General features: G+C 35.8%; 2 protein-coding genes and 1 pseudogene across 2 annotated transcripts in view; all 3 read right to left on the minus strand.

The window, feature by feature from the left end:
* Nucleotides 1–394, minus strand: part of LOC112093418 (UDP-glycosyltransferase 88A1-like) — a 1655-nt gene extending 1261 nt beyond the window's left edge. Inside the window, exon 1 of the mRNA XM_024171779.1 lies at nucleotides 12–394. Coding sequence (XP_024027547.1) covers nucleotides 12–372 — 361 coding nt within the window. The 5' untranslated portion in view covers nucleotides 373–394. The remainder of the gene's footprint in view (nucleotides 1–11) is intronic.
* A 6000-nt stretch (nucleotides 395–6394) lies between these two features.
* LOC112093416 (UDP-glycosyltransferase 88A1-like) lies at nucleotides 6395–8128 on the minus strand. Its single transcript, XM_024171777.1, has one exon. The coding sequence runs from the start codon at nucleotides 8126–8128 to the stop codon at nucleotides 6686–6688; it is 1443 nt and encodes a 480-aa protein (XP_024027545.1). The 3' UTR covers nucleotides 6395–6685.
* A 6256-nt stretch (nucleotides 8129–14384) lies between these two features.
* On the minus strand, nucleotides 14385–18406 carry LOC112093421 (annotated as a pseudogene).
* Between the last annotated feature and the right edge of the window lie 1100 nt (nucleotides 18407–19506).

Genomic DNA, 19506 nt, shown 5'->3' on the forward strand with positions numbered 1-19506 from the left:
GATAATGGCGGCGCAGAAGAAGTCCATGATGAAAGCATGGAGGGTGTGGTTTTGAGAGATGGAACGTAGGGCTTCGGCCACGATTGGTTTGTTGAGATGGAGGACTTCGAAGATTAGGTTTTCGATGTTGGCCGATCCTGTCGAAAGCTCGGGAGAGAGGGAGATGGGAGGGAGGTGGTGGAAGGTGATGGAAGGAGTGGTGGCAGAGATGCCGGCGATGTAGGCAGCGGTGTCGCCGGCGTTGTAAGGTGCTTCAGTCGTGAGGATGTGAATGGAGAGTGAAGGTTTGGAAGTGAGAATGAGCTTTCCTAACTCAACCATGGCGATAAGGTGGCCAATGGCTGGTGTTGGGGATAGAACTATTGACTCCATGTTTAATTAGTTTGTATGGTTGAGTTCATGTGTAAGTTTCGTTATGGCTTGCTCTATACATATATATAAAGAAATGAGGGAGGCCCTATAAAATTTGTATCCGTCGTTTCAACAGTTAAACGTTTATTATTCTAATATCTTGTTAATTAAATGATTAAGAAAGGCAAACCACTGTTTAAAAGGTGAGATTCTTTACAATTCTCAACTGCAATATTGTTAGAAAGATGCAACAATGTAATTCGCACCTAATCCAATTTGACAAGTAGTGCCGATGATATGTGATCATTTATTATTAATGATGCGTTGCTCATACTTGACCTTTCAGCAAAATCTATACACGGAAGTGGTAAAAATAAATAATTTTCTTCACCTGCCACGTGATTGATTAATATAATAAGTACAAGTGTTAAAGCTAGCGTACGTATATCAAGGATAGGCCAGCATATCCATGATTTTAGCATCGGTGGTTGTCATTTTAATTTGTGTGACTGAAATTCATTTATAAAAATTTGTGTTTATCTATTAAATATAAATATTTGATGATATTGGCGTTATATATATAGTACACCGACCTTTAACTTAATTTCTTATTAGTTTTTATTAAGTAATCTCTCTTGGCTATAGTTTTTTTTCTTCTTCTTAAATTCACTTTGGTTATAGAGGGTCAACATAAGTGAGAGAGAGATATAATCGATTTGGAAAAGCAAAGACAGATATCCTACTTTCATGAGTAGTTTTATTTTCTTTTATTGGCGAAGGAAACAAGAATATATGATGGGAAGAAACGAAGGAGAGGATTTCCTCTCCAATTATTTGTTAGGTAATAAGGGTTATGTTTGGAATTTATTCTGCTTTTATTTTTCATGTTTTTCAAGAAAAAAAATATTTTTAAAACGGCGTTTAGTGCAATAAAGATAAAAAACGGAAATGAAAACGATTTTTTAGTTTAATGTAAAATGATAGAGAAATGAAAAGTGACTTTTAATCGTTTTTCATTTTTTGTTTTCGTTTTCTCTTCTCTCGAGTAGAGAGAGAGAGAGAGAGAAATAGAGACATTAATGGGTTTTTTTACACTAAAAATAATCTCTTGATAAAATTACCAAACGCATTTTTAAAAATGATTTCTGTCTGAGATTGAAAACGTTTTCATTTCATTTTCATACAAAAAATAAAATTATTTTAAAACGAGTTTCAAACGCGTCTAAGATATCAAAGAAAAGAAGATATTGATCCGTGAAAAAGAATTTTCCTCCTTTTTTTTGTTACCTATCAAACACAATAAAACGAATATTTTTCCTCCATATATTTTTTTTGGGTACTTTTTTCCTTTCAACTCTCACTTTCCTACTAGGGGAAATTCTGATCAATATTAGTCCGACAAAAAGAATACAGATCAATAGATATGAATCCAAGTAGTTAGAGTGGACGCGAGGGAAGTTGTTGAAACCTGTGGCAGTTGCCTCCATGTTTGAGTTTTGTTTGGCGCAGTACATTTAAGTGTACTATTTCAGCATGGCTTTGCTCTACGTATAAAAATGAGACACACTACAGAAAATTTGTATAATCTATCATTCAACATGAGTTTATGGATTCTTATTTTGCGTAATTTATGCTCATCATGTGCAGTTGTCTTAGGCTCCCTAGGAGAGGAGATCAGTTAAAATAATGTTTTAGGTTCCCTAGGAGGATGGATATTCAAAGCAGAACAAGCTTGGGCACCTGCTTCGTGCTTAATATACAATGAATTAATTAATAGGACAAAAAATGAGTAAATTGCTCGGTTAGTTCCAAAAACTCCTTACTTGGGTGACCATTTGGTCCCGTACTTTATTTTAATTGTTATTATCATTAATATGAAACTCTTAAAAAGGTTGTAATCAGACTAAAATTATTACTTAAATAGTAGTTGGAACAGAAAATTTCAAGTTTAATCATTGTTTTTTTTTTTAAATTTATTATTTATGTTATTACATAAAATTTAATGTCACTATGAGAAATAACTTGCATAATATAAAGTGATAACATGTAGGTTACGAAAGATAATATGCAGATTACAAAAGATAATTAACAGATTATGTAAAGATAACACGCAGATTATTTGTGACATAAGATAAATTTAACAACAATGACAAAAATAAAATAGTATTGCTATATTGATGGCATTTTTGAAAATTTCCTAACAAATTACTCACCCTCCGTTTTTGACACAATTACTAAAATAACCTTTAAGATGTTTTTTTTTTTTTTTTTTTTTTTAAAGAAAAAAATATGCACACTCTACACACCCTAACAAGCAAAGCCTCTCTCAAAACTCCTAACTGTTCTTTATGTGGGGGTGGGTGGGGAGGGGGCTCTTAAAGACAGTGGCAGGGCATGGTTGCTTATGGACTTTTTTTAATGGTTTGATCTTTGAAGGGTTGTTCTTTTGGAGTATAACTTGAGTGTAATTTTTGAGTTGAATTTGAGTTATAACTTGAGTTGAAGTTAGAATTTGAATAAAGTTGAAACTTAAAAGAACGTGAACTTAAATAAAGTTGAAACTTAAGTTTTTTTTTTTTTTTTTAGTTTTTTAGACAAAAGAACATGCCCTGAGTTTTTCTTATTTTTAACTTCTGAGATTTTTCTTTTCTAATAATTTCTTGAGATATGTTTATATTGGTTTGTTTAGTACTGAATTGGGTTTGTTTATGTAGGTTTCGTTGATAGTGAATATTACCGATAATAATACATATTTTAAGAACATTAGGCCACTTTACAACTTAATTCGTTACTTACCCAATGATTAAAAAAAATTAATCCTATTGGTAGAGAGATATATATATATATATATATATGTATATATATATATAAGCCTATCGTCGAATTTTCCTTTTTTAAATTAACATCGTACCATGAATTCGCCTTTGTAACCAAACAAAACATTACACGAAGTCACCAATAATTGATTTATTTATTGATCTAGTTGCATAGAAGTCCTCACTTTAAGACAACAGAAAGTAACTTGTCAATTTATTAGCAAAGAAAAAGAATCTTTTCAACTTCATGAATGTGGACACGTCTAATGGGGAAAAGGACAAAATTAAACATTTTTTTAGCTCTAAAAAGGACAAAACACCTGCGATACGAGTTGATGCCTCTTCGTCGGTGCTTTTTTATTTATGCCTTTTTGTTTGTGCTTTTGAATGTGCAAAAAAAGGAGATGAAAAATAGTTAGGAACGTTTAATTCATAAATTAAAATTATAAAATTAAAATTATTTTTAATTTATGTATATATTTTATAAAAAAAATATTATAATAAATTTTAAAATATGATTCAAATTATATTATAAATTTTCTTACTAAACGTATCCGTAATTTGAGCTTGTTGATGAGTTCAAGTGGCGCGGTTCTAAGTGTAACTTCAGCAGGGCTCGTTTAGGGGCCAAAAAAAAAAAAAAACGATAAAATAACTTGACGAAAGTATTGAACATGAATTGTGAGATATGCTACAGTAAACCAACTCAAATTTCTATTTAGTTATAGAAAAATGAGCGACGCTATTTGTTGAAAATTTGAATGATCTTTCGTTCATCAGTTTATCGAATATTCTTTACAATGCTGAACGGCGTTATTACAAAAGTCAAATGTGTAATATACACCAAATCCTGTCTGATTATTAATGGTGATCATGTGCCGATGCATTGTTATTTACTATATTTATACAAGAGATTATCGTGATATGTACTTTTTAAAGGATATTAGGCATAACTCAACCTAATAAAATTAGTTTATTAGGAGAGGATTGTCCTCACCTTATTAAGTGGATCATACCAATATCTCTAATCAATGTTAGATTCTAATTCTTCCCCTCACACACAGCGTGGACCATGATCACCATTAATAATCACTGTGAATAAGTCGATATTCACAGTGATTATTGGGGGACCCAACGTTACAAAACTGGGCCTGCTCTGATACCATTTTACAAAAATCAGAGAATATTAGACCTAACTCAACCTAACAAAACTGGCTTGTTAGGAAAAGATAGAATTGTCCTCACTTTATTAAATGGATCATGTTAATATCTCCCATCAATTTGTAGGATTTTAATAGTACTAAAAGATTTTTAACATCTGCTCTTTAACAAAATGTATACACATTTATATTTGTTTATAAGTTTTATTTATTCGGCCAAAGCATGCATGATTGATTATAATATGAGTGTGGAAACGTGTACGTATATAATCTCGTGGTCCAACTATATTGGCATTGAGATGAGAGTTGTTGGGTGTGTGTGTATATCTGTGGTTAATAATTTTGCAAGTTTATTTCGGGTTCCTAGGGGATAAGAATTAAAAAACTCTGCACGTTTTGTGTCCATTTATTTAAGCGAAGAAAAGCTTCGATAAGTGGTTCCTCAACGTGCACTCTTGTATATCTTCAGGGATGAATCTCGTTTTCGTTTCTCAATAATTATGATGAATTAATTAATAGAATCCAAAAAAAAAAAAAAAATCCCTTTTATCTTTTCCCCCTTTCAAGTTAATAATGTTTGATCGTAGAACTAGTAAGTTAAATCCTGTTTCGGTTTGTGATTTCATAGGATCAGATGAATAACGAAAGATAACGTGTTTGGCTAACTTCTACACCACAATTAACACTAACTACAAACCACCACGCCTAGGTACAACTATCCTCTAATATTTTAAAATCTTTTCAAGACTATTGTAATCGTTTGTGGAGATTTCTATAATAGAGATATTTATCAGTATTGTACATTTCTGAATATTAAATCTGATTAAATCAAATCAAAATAATAACAAAAAAGATATATACAAAACTTATGATTTTTAAAGATTAGATTGGTGTGATCTAGCAGAGATGTCCTCGGTTCAATACAACAGAAAATAAAAGGTCAATGTTTCAACAAGAGAAATGTCACTAGCATCACTCTATATGTCACTTTCTGCATTTATTGTTTGACACGTGGACTCTACTAAATATATTATTATTTAAACAGAAAATGAGATAGTAGAATATACATTTAAACAATGAACTATAAGAACGAACAAAACTGATATAGCGAAAGCTAAATTAAAAAAATTAAAAAATAAGAAAAAAAAATAAATCAATTAACTTGTTGATTCAAACAGAATATCAGGAAAACCGTCAATAAATTAAACTCAAATGTCTATTTCTATTATGGCCTTATATAATAATAGCAAATAACCGTTAATTAGTGGAGAAAATGACTAATCTTTTACACAAAATGCCGCATGAATTTTTTGTTTGTTAGCTAGGAAGTTGGACCATGAATTTTTGAATTTTAAAATGTAGGGCCCTAATTAATTCGTGTTTATATTGATGTTTGCTATCGATTGAATTGTATTGTCAATATTATCAAATTTAGAGTAATAAATGCTAAAATTCAAAGATTAGGATCCCACTTGCATATGACAAAAAAACTTCTACATTCTGTTCCTTGTTTAGATATCCATGTAACTTTAAAGCAAACTCTGGATGTGATGGGGTTTTTTTCTCTTTGATTTTTTCGTTTCAAACTTAATATTTGAACAAAATATTAATAATGAGTTGAAGTATGTCATCCTATTTTCTGGGATCTAATAATGATCATCCTGCACAAATTTTTTTCCAATAACCTTCTTACTATTTCTAGAAGATAAAAAATGGAAAAAAAAAATAGAGTAAGAGAGAGAGGCGCATGTATTAAATCTGAATTATTAAAAAATGGATTAATAAACAACAATTCTTTAGGCATGCATGGAACAATGATACATCTTATCATATCATTTAGATCCCTTGCCAAAGAATCCAATTATTATCCATGCTGGATAAACACGCCCGCAGAATTCGTACTGCAAATAGCAACCAATTACTACATATATATAAAAGAAGCCTCAAATACATAAGCAGTAGTTCTAGATCATAATCTATTCTTGAAGAGATTATTGCGATGGAATATTCTTGAGTTCTGTTGGCAGAAGTTTTCTTAATGTTGATCAAAACACTGGAATAATAAAACTACTTTTATTAAATTAAAATTATTTATAGATAAGACCCTAAATTACACACTAGAAAACACTCAAAAGATTACACTAAAAAAATTAATATTTTTTTTTTATTGCCGACACTTTCTCTCACACTAGACACACACTTTTATTAACTATTGCCTCACTTAAGCTTCGCTCATCTTCCATAGTTTTTGTTCAACATTACACTAGCTTGGTATAGGCCTAAGACTTTTAAGCATATTTTCCATACGTGAGACAAGGGAATATGCCTTTGGACTCATTTTGTTATAACACTCTTAACTCACCCACGCTTCCACAATTCAGTGAGTTTCGTTAGTGCAACCCGAGACGACCCACCATCGGTAATAGCAGCTCTGGCTTCATCCTTCAATGCCAACGCACGCTTCCGTATCGAGTTACCGCTTTCGGAACCCGCCATCAACTCAGTGACTCGCCGCTCGACTTCACCAGCGCTCACAAATCCGTCCCGATTAGTCTCCATCATAGGCAAAGCAATCTTCATTTCCTCGACAAGCACGACCTTGTTGAACTTCTGCTCCGCGTAGAGCGGCCACGCCACCATCGGCACGCCGGCATAGACCGATTCCAGCACCGAGTTCCAACCACAGTGAGTCACGAAACCGCCCACCGACTCGTGACTCAGAACCTCCACCTGTGGGGCCCAGTTCTTCAACACCAGTCCCCTATCTTTCGTCCGGTCCAAGAACCCTTCCGGAAGTAACGAATCCAAGTCCGGTTCCGGCAAGGCTGATAAAGCCACGTTTCCTTTCTTCTGCGACGGTGGATTACGCACCACCCACAAGAACCTCTGGCCACTCCTCTCCAACCCCACCGCTATTTCCTTCAGTTGCTCCTTCGAGAACAAGCCTAAGCTTCCGAAACTAAGAAAAACCACGGTCTCTCTTGGTTGCGAGTCCAACCATTTTAAGCACTCAATTTGTGAATGATTGTCCTTCTCGGCAGTAATCAATGGTCCAATGCAGTATACCGGAGGCGTGGGAGCATCGGGCACGCATAGTCCATCGGATATGGCTTTGAGAGCTCGAGACTCTAAAGACTCAAAAGTGTTTACAATGATTCCATCTGCTTTCGGATAGTAGGTCGAAGACTCAACAAAGTATTGGTAACTATTATCACGGCGGTCTTGAAATGATTTTGGCATATCCGACAAAGGAATTGGCGGACATCCAGGGATGTCGAGAAGAGTGTTGCCGATATCAAGATTTAAGATATTTGGGATGGTTTTTTCAAGAGTTGGCAAGTAAAGTACGTTAGCTAAGTTAGTCGCGGGAGAAGTGAAGAAGATGTGACTGGGGATTTTTTTGAGCTGATTATCGGAGGAGATCACGGAGAGAGTGCTAGCGCAGAAGAAGTCCATGATGAAGGCATGAACGGTGTGGTTTTGAGAGATGGAACGTAGGGCCTCAGCAACAATTGGTTTGTTGAGACGGAGGACTTCGAACATTAAGTTTTCGTGGTGCACCGAGGCGGTCAAAAGCTCGGGAGGGAGGGAGATGGGCGGGAGGTGGTGGAAGGTGATGGAAGGAATTGCGGCGGAGACGCCGGCGATGTAGGAAGCTGTGTCGCCGGCTTTGTAAGGAGGGGTGGTGACTAGAATGTGGACGGAGAGTGAAGGTTTTGAAGTGACAATAAGCTTCCCTAGCTCAACCATAGCGATAACGTGGCCGATGGCTGGTGATGGGTAGAGAACTATTGACTCCATCTTTGAGTATAGTTGATTTGCTTGTCGCAGTTATTAAGGTGTAAAGATTCCACAGTGTCTATGATCTGTCGTTCAACGGATAACCGATTCATTACAACATTGGACCACGTTTTTACCTAACATGCTGTTTATCTATAACTTTCTACTTACATATTAGATATATGTTATATATATATATATATACATATACTCTTAATAAGATGCTACAGTCTTTTCACACATGTGTATATATATGTGTGTTAATAAGTTTGCAAGTTTATTTTGATCTTTTTTTTTCACAATTCAAATTATTTGCTAAGAGGAGAGTTAATAAAATAAAAATAATAAATAATAATAATAAAAAAGTCTTTGTTCCACACGTTCTGGGCCTGACTTAATTTAAAAACTGAAAAAGCTTGGATAGGTTGAATTTGTTAATAACATCAAAATAAAAAATATCCCACTATCATCTTTTTACCATTTCTACTTAATTTTTTTGAGCTAGAACTAGTTGTTTTTTTTTAGGTTGAATTTATTAATAACATCACAATAAAAAATATCCCACTATGATCTTTTTACCATTTCTACTTAATATTTTTGAGCTAGAACTAGTTTTTTTTTTTTTTTTTTTTTTTTTTTTTTTTTTTTTTTTTTTTATGCAAGCTAGCAAGAACTAGTAATTTAAATAATGTGTATTGTCTCTGATTTCATATCAAATGAATAGTAATAATAAAAAAATAACGTTTGTTAAGTTTTGCTTCTAGTACGCCACTAGCGACATCGACACATGTCCACGTCTCTATCTCTCGCCACACCCACTACAAACCGCCGCTATAAGATTCAACGGTACTCTAAGGGTTCGTTTGGTACGATAATTCAAATCAGAGTGATTCTAACTAAGATTTTGAAATTAGAACCATGATTCATGATTTTGGGTTCAAATTATGATTTTGAAACCATGATTCGAAATTAGGGGTTTGAATCACCTTGAATCAAGAGGGGTGATTTTAGAATCATGAGTGATTCTGGTTTAAAACATCACATCAGATTCAGAATCATGATTCAAAATCATCCAAACCAAACACTGATTCAGAATCACTGTAAACAAACACGAATTCTGAATCAATATTCAGAATCATAATTCTAGATCTATCTACCAAACGTCCCCTAATATTTTAAAATCTTTTGAAGCTTTTTGTAAAGAATGCCTATCTACCCATGGTTTACGTTAATTATTAACATTACAGTTGATTAAAGTCGGATCAAATTATATAATTAAAAAACACACGTACGCGAAAGTGACGGTTTCTTACATTATAATCTGGTGATCATCTAGTTGCAGATTGAAATCCTTAATTCAAGAATACGGAAAATAAATCTATGGTCAATGTTCCAACAAAGAACACGATACCCAATTATTTAACTGGGAAAGGATAAAACTAAATTTGTTTACCACTGAAAATGACAAAACAGAGTTACAAGGGTTGATGCCTCTTTGAATTTGTTAAAGCTTTTGAATGTGCACGTGTAAGATTCCAAATTGTTAGGAGCCATGCTGGGGTTCCCCATGGTTGGTGATGGATATAGAATTATTGACTCCGTGTTCTGACTTTATATGGTTGATTTCAAGTGTAAGTTTTACTAAAGCAGCTCTATATATATGCAAAAGTGAAAATAGAGTCGCAATATAAAATTTGTATGTGACACCCAATATTTTGTTTTTGTTGATGTTTTGTAACATAGATCCCGAACTTTAGATGAAATTCATTGTAATTATGGTTTAATAGCAAACAAAAGGACAGTTTTTCCATGAAATGCAACATAAAGTTTTTGTTTCTGGGAAGTTGGACCTAAACTCCTTTAATTTTAGGATTTAGGACCGTAATTTCCGTTTATATTATATTGATGTTTGATATCAGTCCAATATTACCAAGTAGTATCAAATTTAGAGTGATAAGCGCTGAATTAAAAGCCTGGGGTCAACTCCACTTGCAGACGAAAAAACTTTCCACATATTCTATTCCTTGCTTCATATGTCCATGTAACGGTGAAGAAACCTTTGCAGTTTATGAGGTTTTTTCTCTTTCCTTTTTTGCCTTTTCGAACCTAATCTTTTATGTGCTTTAAATGGTCCAGTCTCAGTATTACTTCCAGTACTCACTTTGATCTGGTAAGTGATGTGTGCGTATATATACACTAGATGAGTGACGAAGATTTTCATTATGTACTGCTTATATATACACACACTAGATGAGTGACCAAGATTTTCATCAGTCTTTCTTTCTTTCTTTCTTTCTTTCTTTCAGTCATGATCTCTACTGGGCCCAATATTGTCACAAAAAAACTAGAAGATTAAATCAATCTTTCCCTGGCGTATATTGAAATCAGGCAAGTTTTTTTAGGCTGATGTTTTATGATACCTCAGTTTCTTTTTGTTTGTGTGTGTGTGTGTGGTTGTGTGTGTGGGTGTTTTTTTTTTTTTTTTTGAAGAAAAACATTATTCCCATGTTTCATCTGATCAAATCCAATAGGGCATGGAGAAGATGAGTTCGTTTGAGAAAAATAACGGGAAATTTGAGAGGGCAATCTGGGGATCAAAGATGAGACCAGTACATATTCCTAAATCAAAGATGAGACCAGTACACTTATGTAAACTGTTATAAAATAATAGTAGAAACTACAATTGTATGAAACTAAAAGAACAAGAGAGAGCATAAGAGAAATATGAGAAATAAAGAAGCTTTGTGTTCTTTCTAATATAAGGAGTCATCATACAAGCAAATATCTCCTATATTTATAGCCTAAGAATCATAACTAGAGGTCATAAGAGAAGACATAAGTTATATAGGTTACATGCAAAATTAAAAGATGAGTTATAACAATAATACACAATATTAAGAGAGGAAATAATGGGGTCTAAATGAGTGATTTAATATCCATGTAGCTTATGGAATACCAAGACGTGGCATCTAATGCAATTGATTTACAACACTCCCTGCCACCTACTAAGAATATGCCTCGTTAAAAACATTACTAAGAAAAAATCCTGTGGGAAAAAAAAATCTTAATGAAGGGAAAAAGAGTACATTATTCTTGTAGGATTTGCGCTTTATAATTGCCTCATTAAAAATCTTGTCAGGAAAACCTAATGAGATAAAACCTAGGCTAAGGGAAAAGGGTACAGTATGCAAAGGTCTCTCCCCCATGTTGACATGTCTTCTTCAAAGATCTCTGAGTTGACCCATGCCAATCTTACGCACTAATTTCTCAAATGTTGTCGTAGGAAGTGCCTGATTACGCCCAAACATGTACAAAAACAAGCGGTCAATTTTAGTACAATTAGGACGGTTGATCCCATGAGGAGGTGACAAATTAAACAAGAAACGATTAGCAAATAAAAAGCGTTATGAGATAAATAATAAAATAAAAATAAAAGAGAATGAAATTTTTGTTGAGAAGTTTAAGCGTAAGAAAAATGTATGAGAAAATTATATAATTAAAATAGGTAAGGCGTCGAGATTCTCCTATATGCTTTGTTCACATATTTGGATTTCGATTCATAAATTCACTAAATTGAAAGTTTCACATCCCAAACAATCAATCGGAAAATAAATATTTGAAGAACATATGAATTAAAAATGTATTTGAATAAATAAAATTCTAACGTTTAGAACTAGGAAAAATTATCTTATAAGAAATCTAAAAGCGACAATATACCGTTGGCAATATTACAGTAAAAGACTACTCATAAAACAATACCTACCAATATATAATATCGTGCAACAATCACATAAAAAGAGCTTGACTAGATTTATATAAAAGTTGACAATAAAATATATTGATAAGAGGAAGAAATATGATAAAAGAAAATTATTTACTCAAATGTATAAAACTTACAAATCATTGGAGAATCAAAATCCAAACAAGCTTACTACACATATATGATCATCTCTAGCCTCACCCAAAAACTCTAGCCTAACTTGCACATAATTCTCACAAAATTCTAAAAACAAAATATGAGAATAAGAGCAAGAAAATAAGAGAAAAAGTGTCTAAACTTAAGCTAAGAATCAACAACCTAATACACTTCACAAAGCCCTTATTTATAGAGTTTTTAGGGCATGTGAAAAAGCACTCAGCAAATAAAAGAATAAAGGGGCGTTTTATCCAAATAAATTGGATTTACAAGGCTTAATTCTGAGAGTGAATGCTGAAATCATCCCAACGAAACAAAATGGAACGCTGGCTGAAGAATCCCAAACGGGTGGGACACGTGTCGTGCGAAGAGAGGCTGAGAGGAGAAAACTGCCGACAGAAGCATCAAATCTGACATGTGGCGCGTGCTAATTCACGGAGAAGAAGAATGGCCGACAGCTGCTTCGTTGGGGGCACGTGGCGGACGTAGATTGGGAAGAAGCTTCAACGCGGGACCCACGCGGAGAAGAAAGGAAAACCGAGTGACGCGTGTGTGGAGGAAACTCGCGCAGGGGGAAGGGCAGTACGCGCCAAGCTCGCATGCATAGGGGGACAGCTGGGTCCCACGCGTCTGGGCGCAGCAGAAGATGACACGTGGACGGCTGGCTCGGCTCCAATCAGCTCGGCTCGGTGGACGGCTGGCTGAAGGGCTTATGGGCTTCAGATGGGCTTCTCTTTCTCTTTATAGTTTTGGCCCAAATGTCTTATTTTCCTACAAAACAAAATAAATTAAATTAAAATAAAATACTTTCACAAAAAATTAATTCCACGAAAATATTTAATTAAAACCCAATTTATTTAACAATTATGAACAATTTAAGTGCATTTTCATACACTTATCACAACCCCCAACTAGCTTATTGCTAGTCTTTAGCAATTCAAGCGAAAGAAAAATTATGTCAAGCCAAAAATTCAAATCAAAACTAACAAAATCACCTAAGCAATCAAACAAAACATTAGTAAGTGATCAGAAAATGCTATAAAAACTACTTCAGTCATAACTCCAGAGTCGTGTATGTGTGCACCAAACCGTATCCCTCTTACCACAGTCCATAACACACATAGCATCGAAAAATTCACCAAGAAAAAGTCTCAATTCCATTTACCTCACAGGTGTCGGAAATATTTTAATGCAAATGGTTTTTCACTCATGGAGTTGGAAGTCAATCAGTCAACGCTCAAGTGAGAGAAGGCAATTTAAGGACAAACTAATAAACAAACATTGATCAAATGATAGGCAAATCAAAAATCTGGAACAATCCATCACTCAAACCATACACTAGCTTTCGGGATTTCATTCTGATCAAAAAGAAGATCTCATAAACAAACAAAGAGCCGAAAAATACAAACAAATATACCCCCTTTTTTTTGGTTTTTTTTTTTACCTTTCTTTTTCTCTTTTTTTTTGGCAAGAGACAACATACATTTGATGAAGCTGATGTAGTAAGGCATTCTTTTGACTGGCTGCTATGCAGTGCAAGATGTGAGTACAACCAAACTATGTAAACATTGATGATAAAATGATGCTCTTGCTAACTTTTTTTTCTCTCTTTTTTTTTATTTTATATAAAACAAAAATGATAAATATTTACAACACATGGCTCAATTCTAAAAAATTATTCTTAACCAGAAATCATCCTTCAAGCAAATGTCACAAGTCGAGTAACGGAGCTCAAATAATGATTCAACCAACTCAAAATATCAATCAAAGTTCAAAAAGTTGTTTTCTCAACTCTCACTACTCACCAAAAATGAAAACTTAATCTCAGGAATCTTTCTCAACTAAATGTGTTAACAACCATCTTACCACAAAGGTTTGGCATATGCTAAAAAATAACTCCGAAAATTATTTCTTGGTAATTAAGATAGCAAAAACTGACTCAAACCGAACATTTTGAAATCATACCTAGATAATCTCACAAAAACTTTGACCCAAAATAACAACAAGACAAAAATTGATCTCACGCATGAATATGCTCACCACCCTCAACCCAAAATCAGACAGTGTCCTCAATGTCTAAAAATATATGCAATATGAAGAAGACAAGGAAAGAGAACACCTGGATGATGAACATTGAAACACAGCTGAGCCTCCTGAACTAAATCTCCAAAACACACAAACAAATATAAAAGCACACAAAAACAAACCAAAAATAAAAGCACACAAAGTACACCAAACAAAACAAAGAAACAAAAATATGATGCAAAAGTGTTGGAAGCAAACTCCTCAAGCTCGGTAAACTGGAGCCTCGAGAATGATATCTTTAGCCTGGCTCACACGCTCAATGTAGTGCTTCAGTCTCTAGCCATTGACTCGAAATACTCTCCCATCGCTCGGGTCCTCGACCTCGACAGTACCGTTGGGAAAAACTTGTTTCACCACAAATAGACCAGTCCACTGCGACCTTAACTTACTTGGGTAGAGATGTAGACGGGAGTCATAGAGATACACCTTCTAATTCGGCTCAAAGTTCTTGTGCAAGATCTGTTTATCATGTGCGGCTTTCATATTTGCTTTGTAGATCCTGGAATAATCGTAAGCATCATTTCTTAGCTCCTCAATTTCTGATAGCTGGAGCTTGCGATTAATACCTGCAGAACTATGATCAAAGTTAAGGCCTTTGATAGCCTAATAAGACTTATGTTCGAGCTTTACAGGTAAATGACAGACTTTCCCAAAGACAAACCTATAAGGAGACATCCTGAGAGGGGACTTGTAAGCAGTACGGTATGCCCAGAGAGCGTCAAGAAGACGTGAAGATCAATCCTTACGGTCGGGATTTATCATCTTTTCTAGAATTTGTTTAATCTCTATATTCGCCAACTCAGCTTGACCATCAGTCTGTGGATGATAAGCAGTTGCAACCTTATGAATTACACCATATTTGCGCATGAGAGCTTCAAAAGATCGGTTGCAGAAATGAGTACCTTGATCACTGATGATAGCACACGGAGTACCAAACCTAGATAGCACGTTCTCTTTCAAGAACTTCACAACTGTCGCATTATCATTGGCTCGACACGGCAAGGATTCTACCCATTTAGAAACGTAATCTACAGCAAGAAGAATGTAGAGGTAACCAGGAGAAGGTGGAAAAGGTCCCATAAAATATGTTCCCCAACAATCGAATATCTCTATCACAAGAATTGGGTTCAAGGGCATCATATGGCGACGGGATAGAGCACCTAACTTTTGACACCTCACACAAGAACGACAAAATTCATTAGTGTCCTTGAACAAAGTGGGCCAATAAAGATCACACTGCAAGATTTTCGCGGCAGTCTTCTTCACAGAGAAGTGACCACCACAGGCATCGTTATGACAAAAGTTCAAAACATTAAGAATCTCGTCATCAGGAATACAATGCCCCATGATTTGGTCGGGGCAATACTTGAACAGGTACGGATCATCCCAAAAGAAATTATGCACTTCAACCAGAAATGTGCGCTTATCTTGTGCACTCCAATCAGAAGGAAGTTCGTCGATCACCAAGTAATTAACGATGTGAGCATACCAAGGCAGCTTAGTGACCGCGAAGAGATGTTCATCAGGAAAGTTATCTCGGATGATAGGGTCATCAGTAAAGTCTTTAAAGTCCAATCGGGACAAATGATATGCCACGACATTCTCAACGCCTTTCTTGTCCTTAATGGTCAAGTCAAATTCCTGCAATAGAAGGATCCACCGAATTAATTATGCCTTAGCATCCTTTTTGGAAAGGAGATACTTGAGGGCAGTATGATCTGTGAAGACAGTAATGGGTGAACCGATCAAGTACGCACGGAACTTGTAAAGTGCAAACACTACAGCGAGTAACTCTTTCTCAGTGGTTGAATAATTCATTTGAGCGATGTTAAGAGTTTGACTAGCGTAGTACACAATAAAGGGCTACCCCTCCCTTCTCTGGCCTAGGACAGCCCCAACTGCATGGTTGCTTGCGTCACACATGATCTCAAATGGTAAGCTCCAATCCGGTGACTGAATGATGGGGGCGGAAGTCAATTTGCCACGAGTGTTCGGAAGGCATCCTCACACTTAGGCGTCCACTCAAAAATGGCATCTTTGGTTAGGAGGTTACATAATGGATGAGAAATCGTTGAAAAATTCTGTATGAACCTCCTATAAAAACCAGCATGCCTAAGAAATGACCGAACTTCTTTAACAGTCTTTGGAGTAGGCAAATTAGATATGAGTTCAATCTTAGACTGATTAACCTCAATCCCTTTCTCAGAAACAACATGCCCTAAGACTATGCCTAAAGGTGCCATGAAGTGACACCTCTCCCAGTTAAGCACAAGGCCTTTCTCTTCACACCTCGTCAGCACAGCTTCTAAGTTGAGAATGCACGAGTCAAAGGACTCACCGAAGACGGTCAAGTCATCCATGAACACTTCCATACACTTCTCGACCATGTCACTAAAAATGCTAATCATGCACCTCTGGAAGGTGACTGGTGCATTACACAGCCCAAATGGCATACACCGAAAAGCATAAGTACCAAAAGGACAGATAAAAGTAGTCTTATCCTGATCCTCTAATGCTATCTCGATCTGATAGTAGCCTGAGTAGCCATCAAGAAAGCAATAGTAAGGATGACCAGCCACACGTTCTAGGATTTGGTCGATGAATGGAAGCGGGAAGTGATCCTTGTGTGTGGCGGTGTTTAGCTTTCGGTAGTCAATGCACATGCGCCAACCCGTCATAGTCCTTGTGGGAACAAGAGCCCCTTTCTCATTCTCCACCACTGTCACCCCTGATTTCTTGGGCACTACTTGAGTTGGACTGACCCACTTGCTATCGGCAACTGGATAAATGATTCCTGCATCCAGAAGCTTCAAGACCTCATTCTTCACGACCTCTTTCATTGTCGGGTTCAGTCTCCTTTGGGGATCCCTATGTGGATTAACCCCGTCTTCCAAATTAATGTGATGGGAGCAAATTAAGGCGCTAATACTCTTAATGTTAGCAATCGTCCAACCTAATGCCGATTTGTGCTCACGCAGCATGTTAACTAACCGCTGTTCTTAGAATGCATCAAGTTTAGATGAAATGATAACAGGAAAGGTATCACCAGCTCCCAGGAAGACATGTTTTAGATCCTCAGGCAATTGAGCCAGCTTGAGTGTTGGGATCTCTTCGGTGAATGGTTTTGGCTTCTCTTTCTCTCAAGGTAGCTCTTCAAAGCGTGGTTGCCAAAACTTGGTCCCTCTGCCTTGTGAGTCTTTGAAAATGGCGACATTGATGGCCAACTCACAAGGACCGGAACTATCAAATTCAGAAATGCGGAGGAAATCATCAAGATCATCGGAATTGCTATACAAGTGAACCTCCTCTGAGACGGGTGTGTCAATTAGAAATGTTTGGTGGCACTCGTCATCATCACATGATTGCTTTGCAATGTGAAACACATTCACCTCCAAAGTCATGTTCCCAAAGGATATCTTCATCAGACCATTCCTACAGTTGATGAGAGCATTGGCTGAGGAAAGGAAAGGTCTTTCGAGGATAATGGGAATCTTGGACTTCATACTCCCCACGGATTGAGTATCCAATAATAGAAAGTCAACGGGGTAATAGAACTTATCAACTTGAACCAAAACATCCTCAACTATCCCCCGAGGCTTCTTGATTGATCTATCAGCCAACTGCAGAACCACGGACGTAGGCTTAATTTCTCCAAGACCAAGTTGCGAGTAGACAGAGTATGGCATGAGGTTAACACTCGCTCCTAGATCAAGCAAAGCTTGGCTGACCTCATGTGTCCCAATCTGACAAGAAATTGTAAGACAACCGGGATCCTTGTACTTAGGCGGTGTTTTCTGCTCGATCACCGCACTTACCTGTTCTGTCAAGAATGTTGTCTTCTTGACATGGTGCTTCCTTTTGACAATGCACAAATCCTTGATAACCTTAACATAAGTAGGCACTTACTTGATAACATGAAGCAAAGGAAGATTAATCTTCACTTGAGTCAAGTGCTCTATGATCTCACTTTGGTGTTGCGGCACTTTCCCAATTGGACGCAGAGCTTAGGGAAAAGGCACCTTTACCGAAACATTCGTTGGCTCATCTTTTTCAGGGACAACTTCCTTACTACTCGAAGTGGTGGCACTTATTGACGATTTTTCCATAATCTTACCACTACGAGTACTGATGGCATTCACCTCCTTTATACTTTGATTATCAGAACATGAGGTTTCTGCCATATGTTGGCCCTTTGGGTTTAACTGAGTTTTTAAAGGGAACTTGCCGCATTCTTGAACAACCAAAACTCTAGTCAGCTTCGTGATTTGACTTTTCATCTCTTTACTTTCTTCCACCATTTGCGTGAACAGTGACTCAAACTTCTATTCATCTTACTCTGCACCGCCATGAAAGATTGCAAGGTGTTCTCAAGAGAACTCCTTGGCTATTGTGAATTGTATTAAGGTGCAGAATACGCCTTTGGTGGTTGCGGCTATTGCTCAGTTCTCCATTGTCCTCATAATGGTTGCGCTTGGTTGAAATCTCTCCAACTGAAGTTTGGATGGTTCCTCTGTTGGGAATAGTGTCCTAGAAGCATGAGATGTAAAAGGAAATTTATTATTTATTTAATAAAAGAGTTTATTCATCATTTTATGTGCATATATTTATGAATATTTTATGAATATCAAATAAAATTCTTTGATTATTTATGTAACCTTAAACATGGTATATAAGTGTTGTATACGAAAGGATAATGTTTAAGGATAATAATCAAAAGTAATTGTTCATAATGAATTTAATTAAAGTTCAGAATCTTTAATTAAAACATTATTAATACATGTCATTCCCATTTAGAATGGAACGGTGTTATCCGCACTGTTAATATGGCGAGATATTGAATGAGTGTATTTCGCATAATGAGATTATGTGGAACATGGACGCAGACACAATATGAATTTCTAATAATTTCCGTTAAGCATAGAAATTCTAATTGAGTCTACCGATGGTCATATATAGGATGATCTTAATCCTGAGTTCTTAACAAACTCCTATTTATGGATTTATGTCTTTTGATTTACTCTGTACGGATTCCGAGACCCTGAATCCTATTCCTTGTATTTTGGAGACATAATGAAATAGGTAACTGGGAATGTTATTATACGAGATGGAATCCATTCCTTCTTGAGAAATAAGCAGATAAATAATTCTCTTGAGTGTTGATTCGGTACTTGGATTAGTAAGAGCGCTCTGGTTCATGAATGTGTTTTATGAATTACTATCCATTAGAGAATCAATGGTACTCAAGGATAAAGATGTAATTAGAGAGGTTAACGGATTCTACCTGACTCTAATTATGAATTATTTATGGAGGATTGATCTATATGTAATGACTATATCAAATGGACACTTCGCAGTTTAAAAGTAATTAATGTCTATAATTTCGAGAGTTCAATTCCAA

The sequence above is a fragment of the Morus notabilis genome, unplaced genomic scaffold, assembly GCF_000414095.1.
Source record: "Morus notabilis unplaced genomic scaffold, ASM41409v2 Scaffold1094, whole genome shotgun sequence".
Classification (NCBI taxonomy): Eukaryota; Viridiplantae; Streptophyta; class Magnoliopsida; order Rosales; family Moraceae; genus Morus; species Morus notabilis.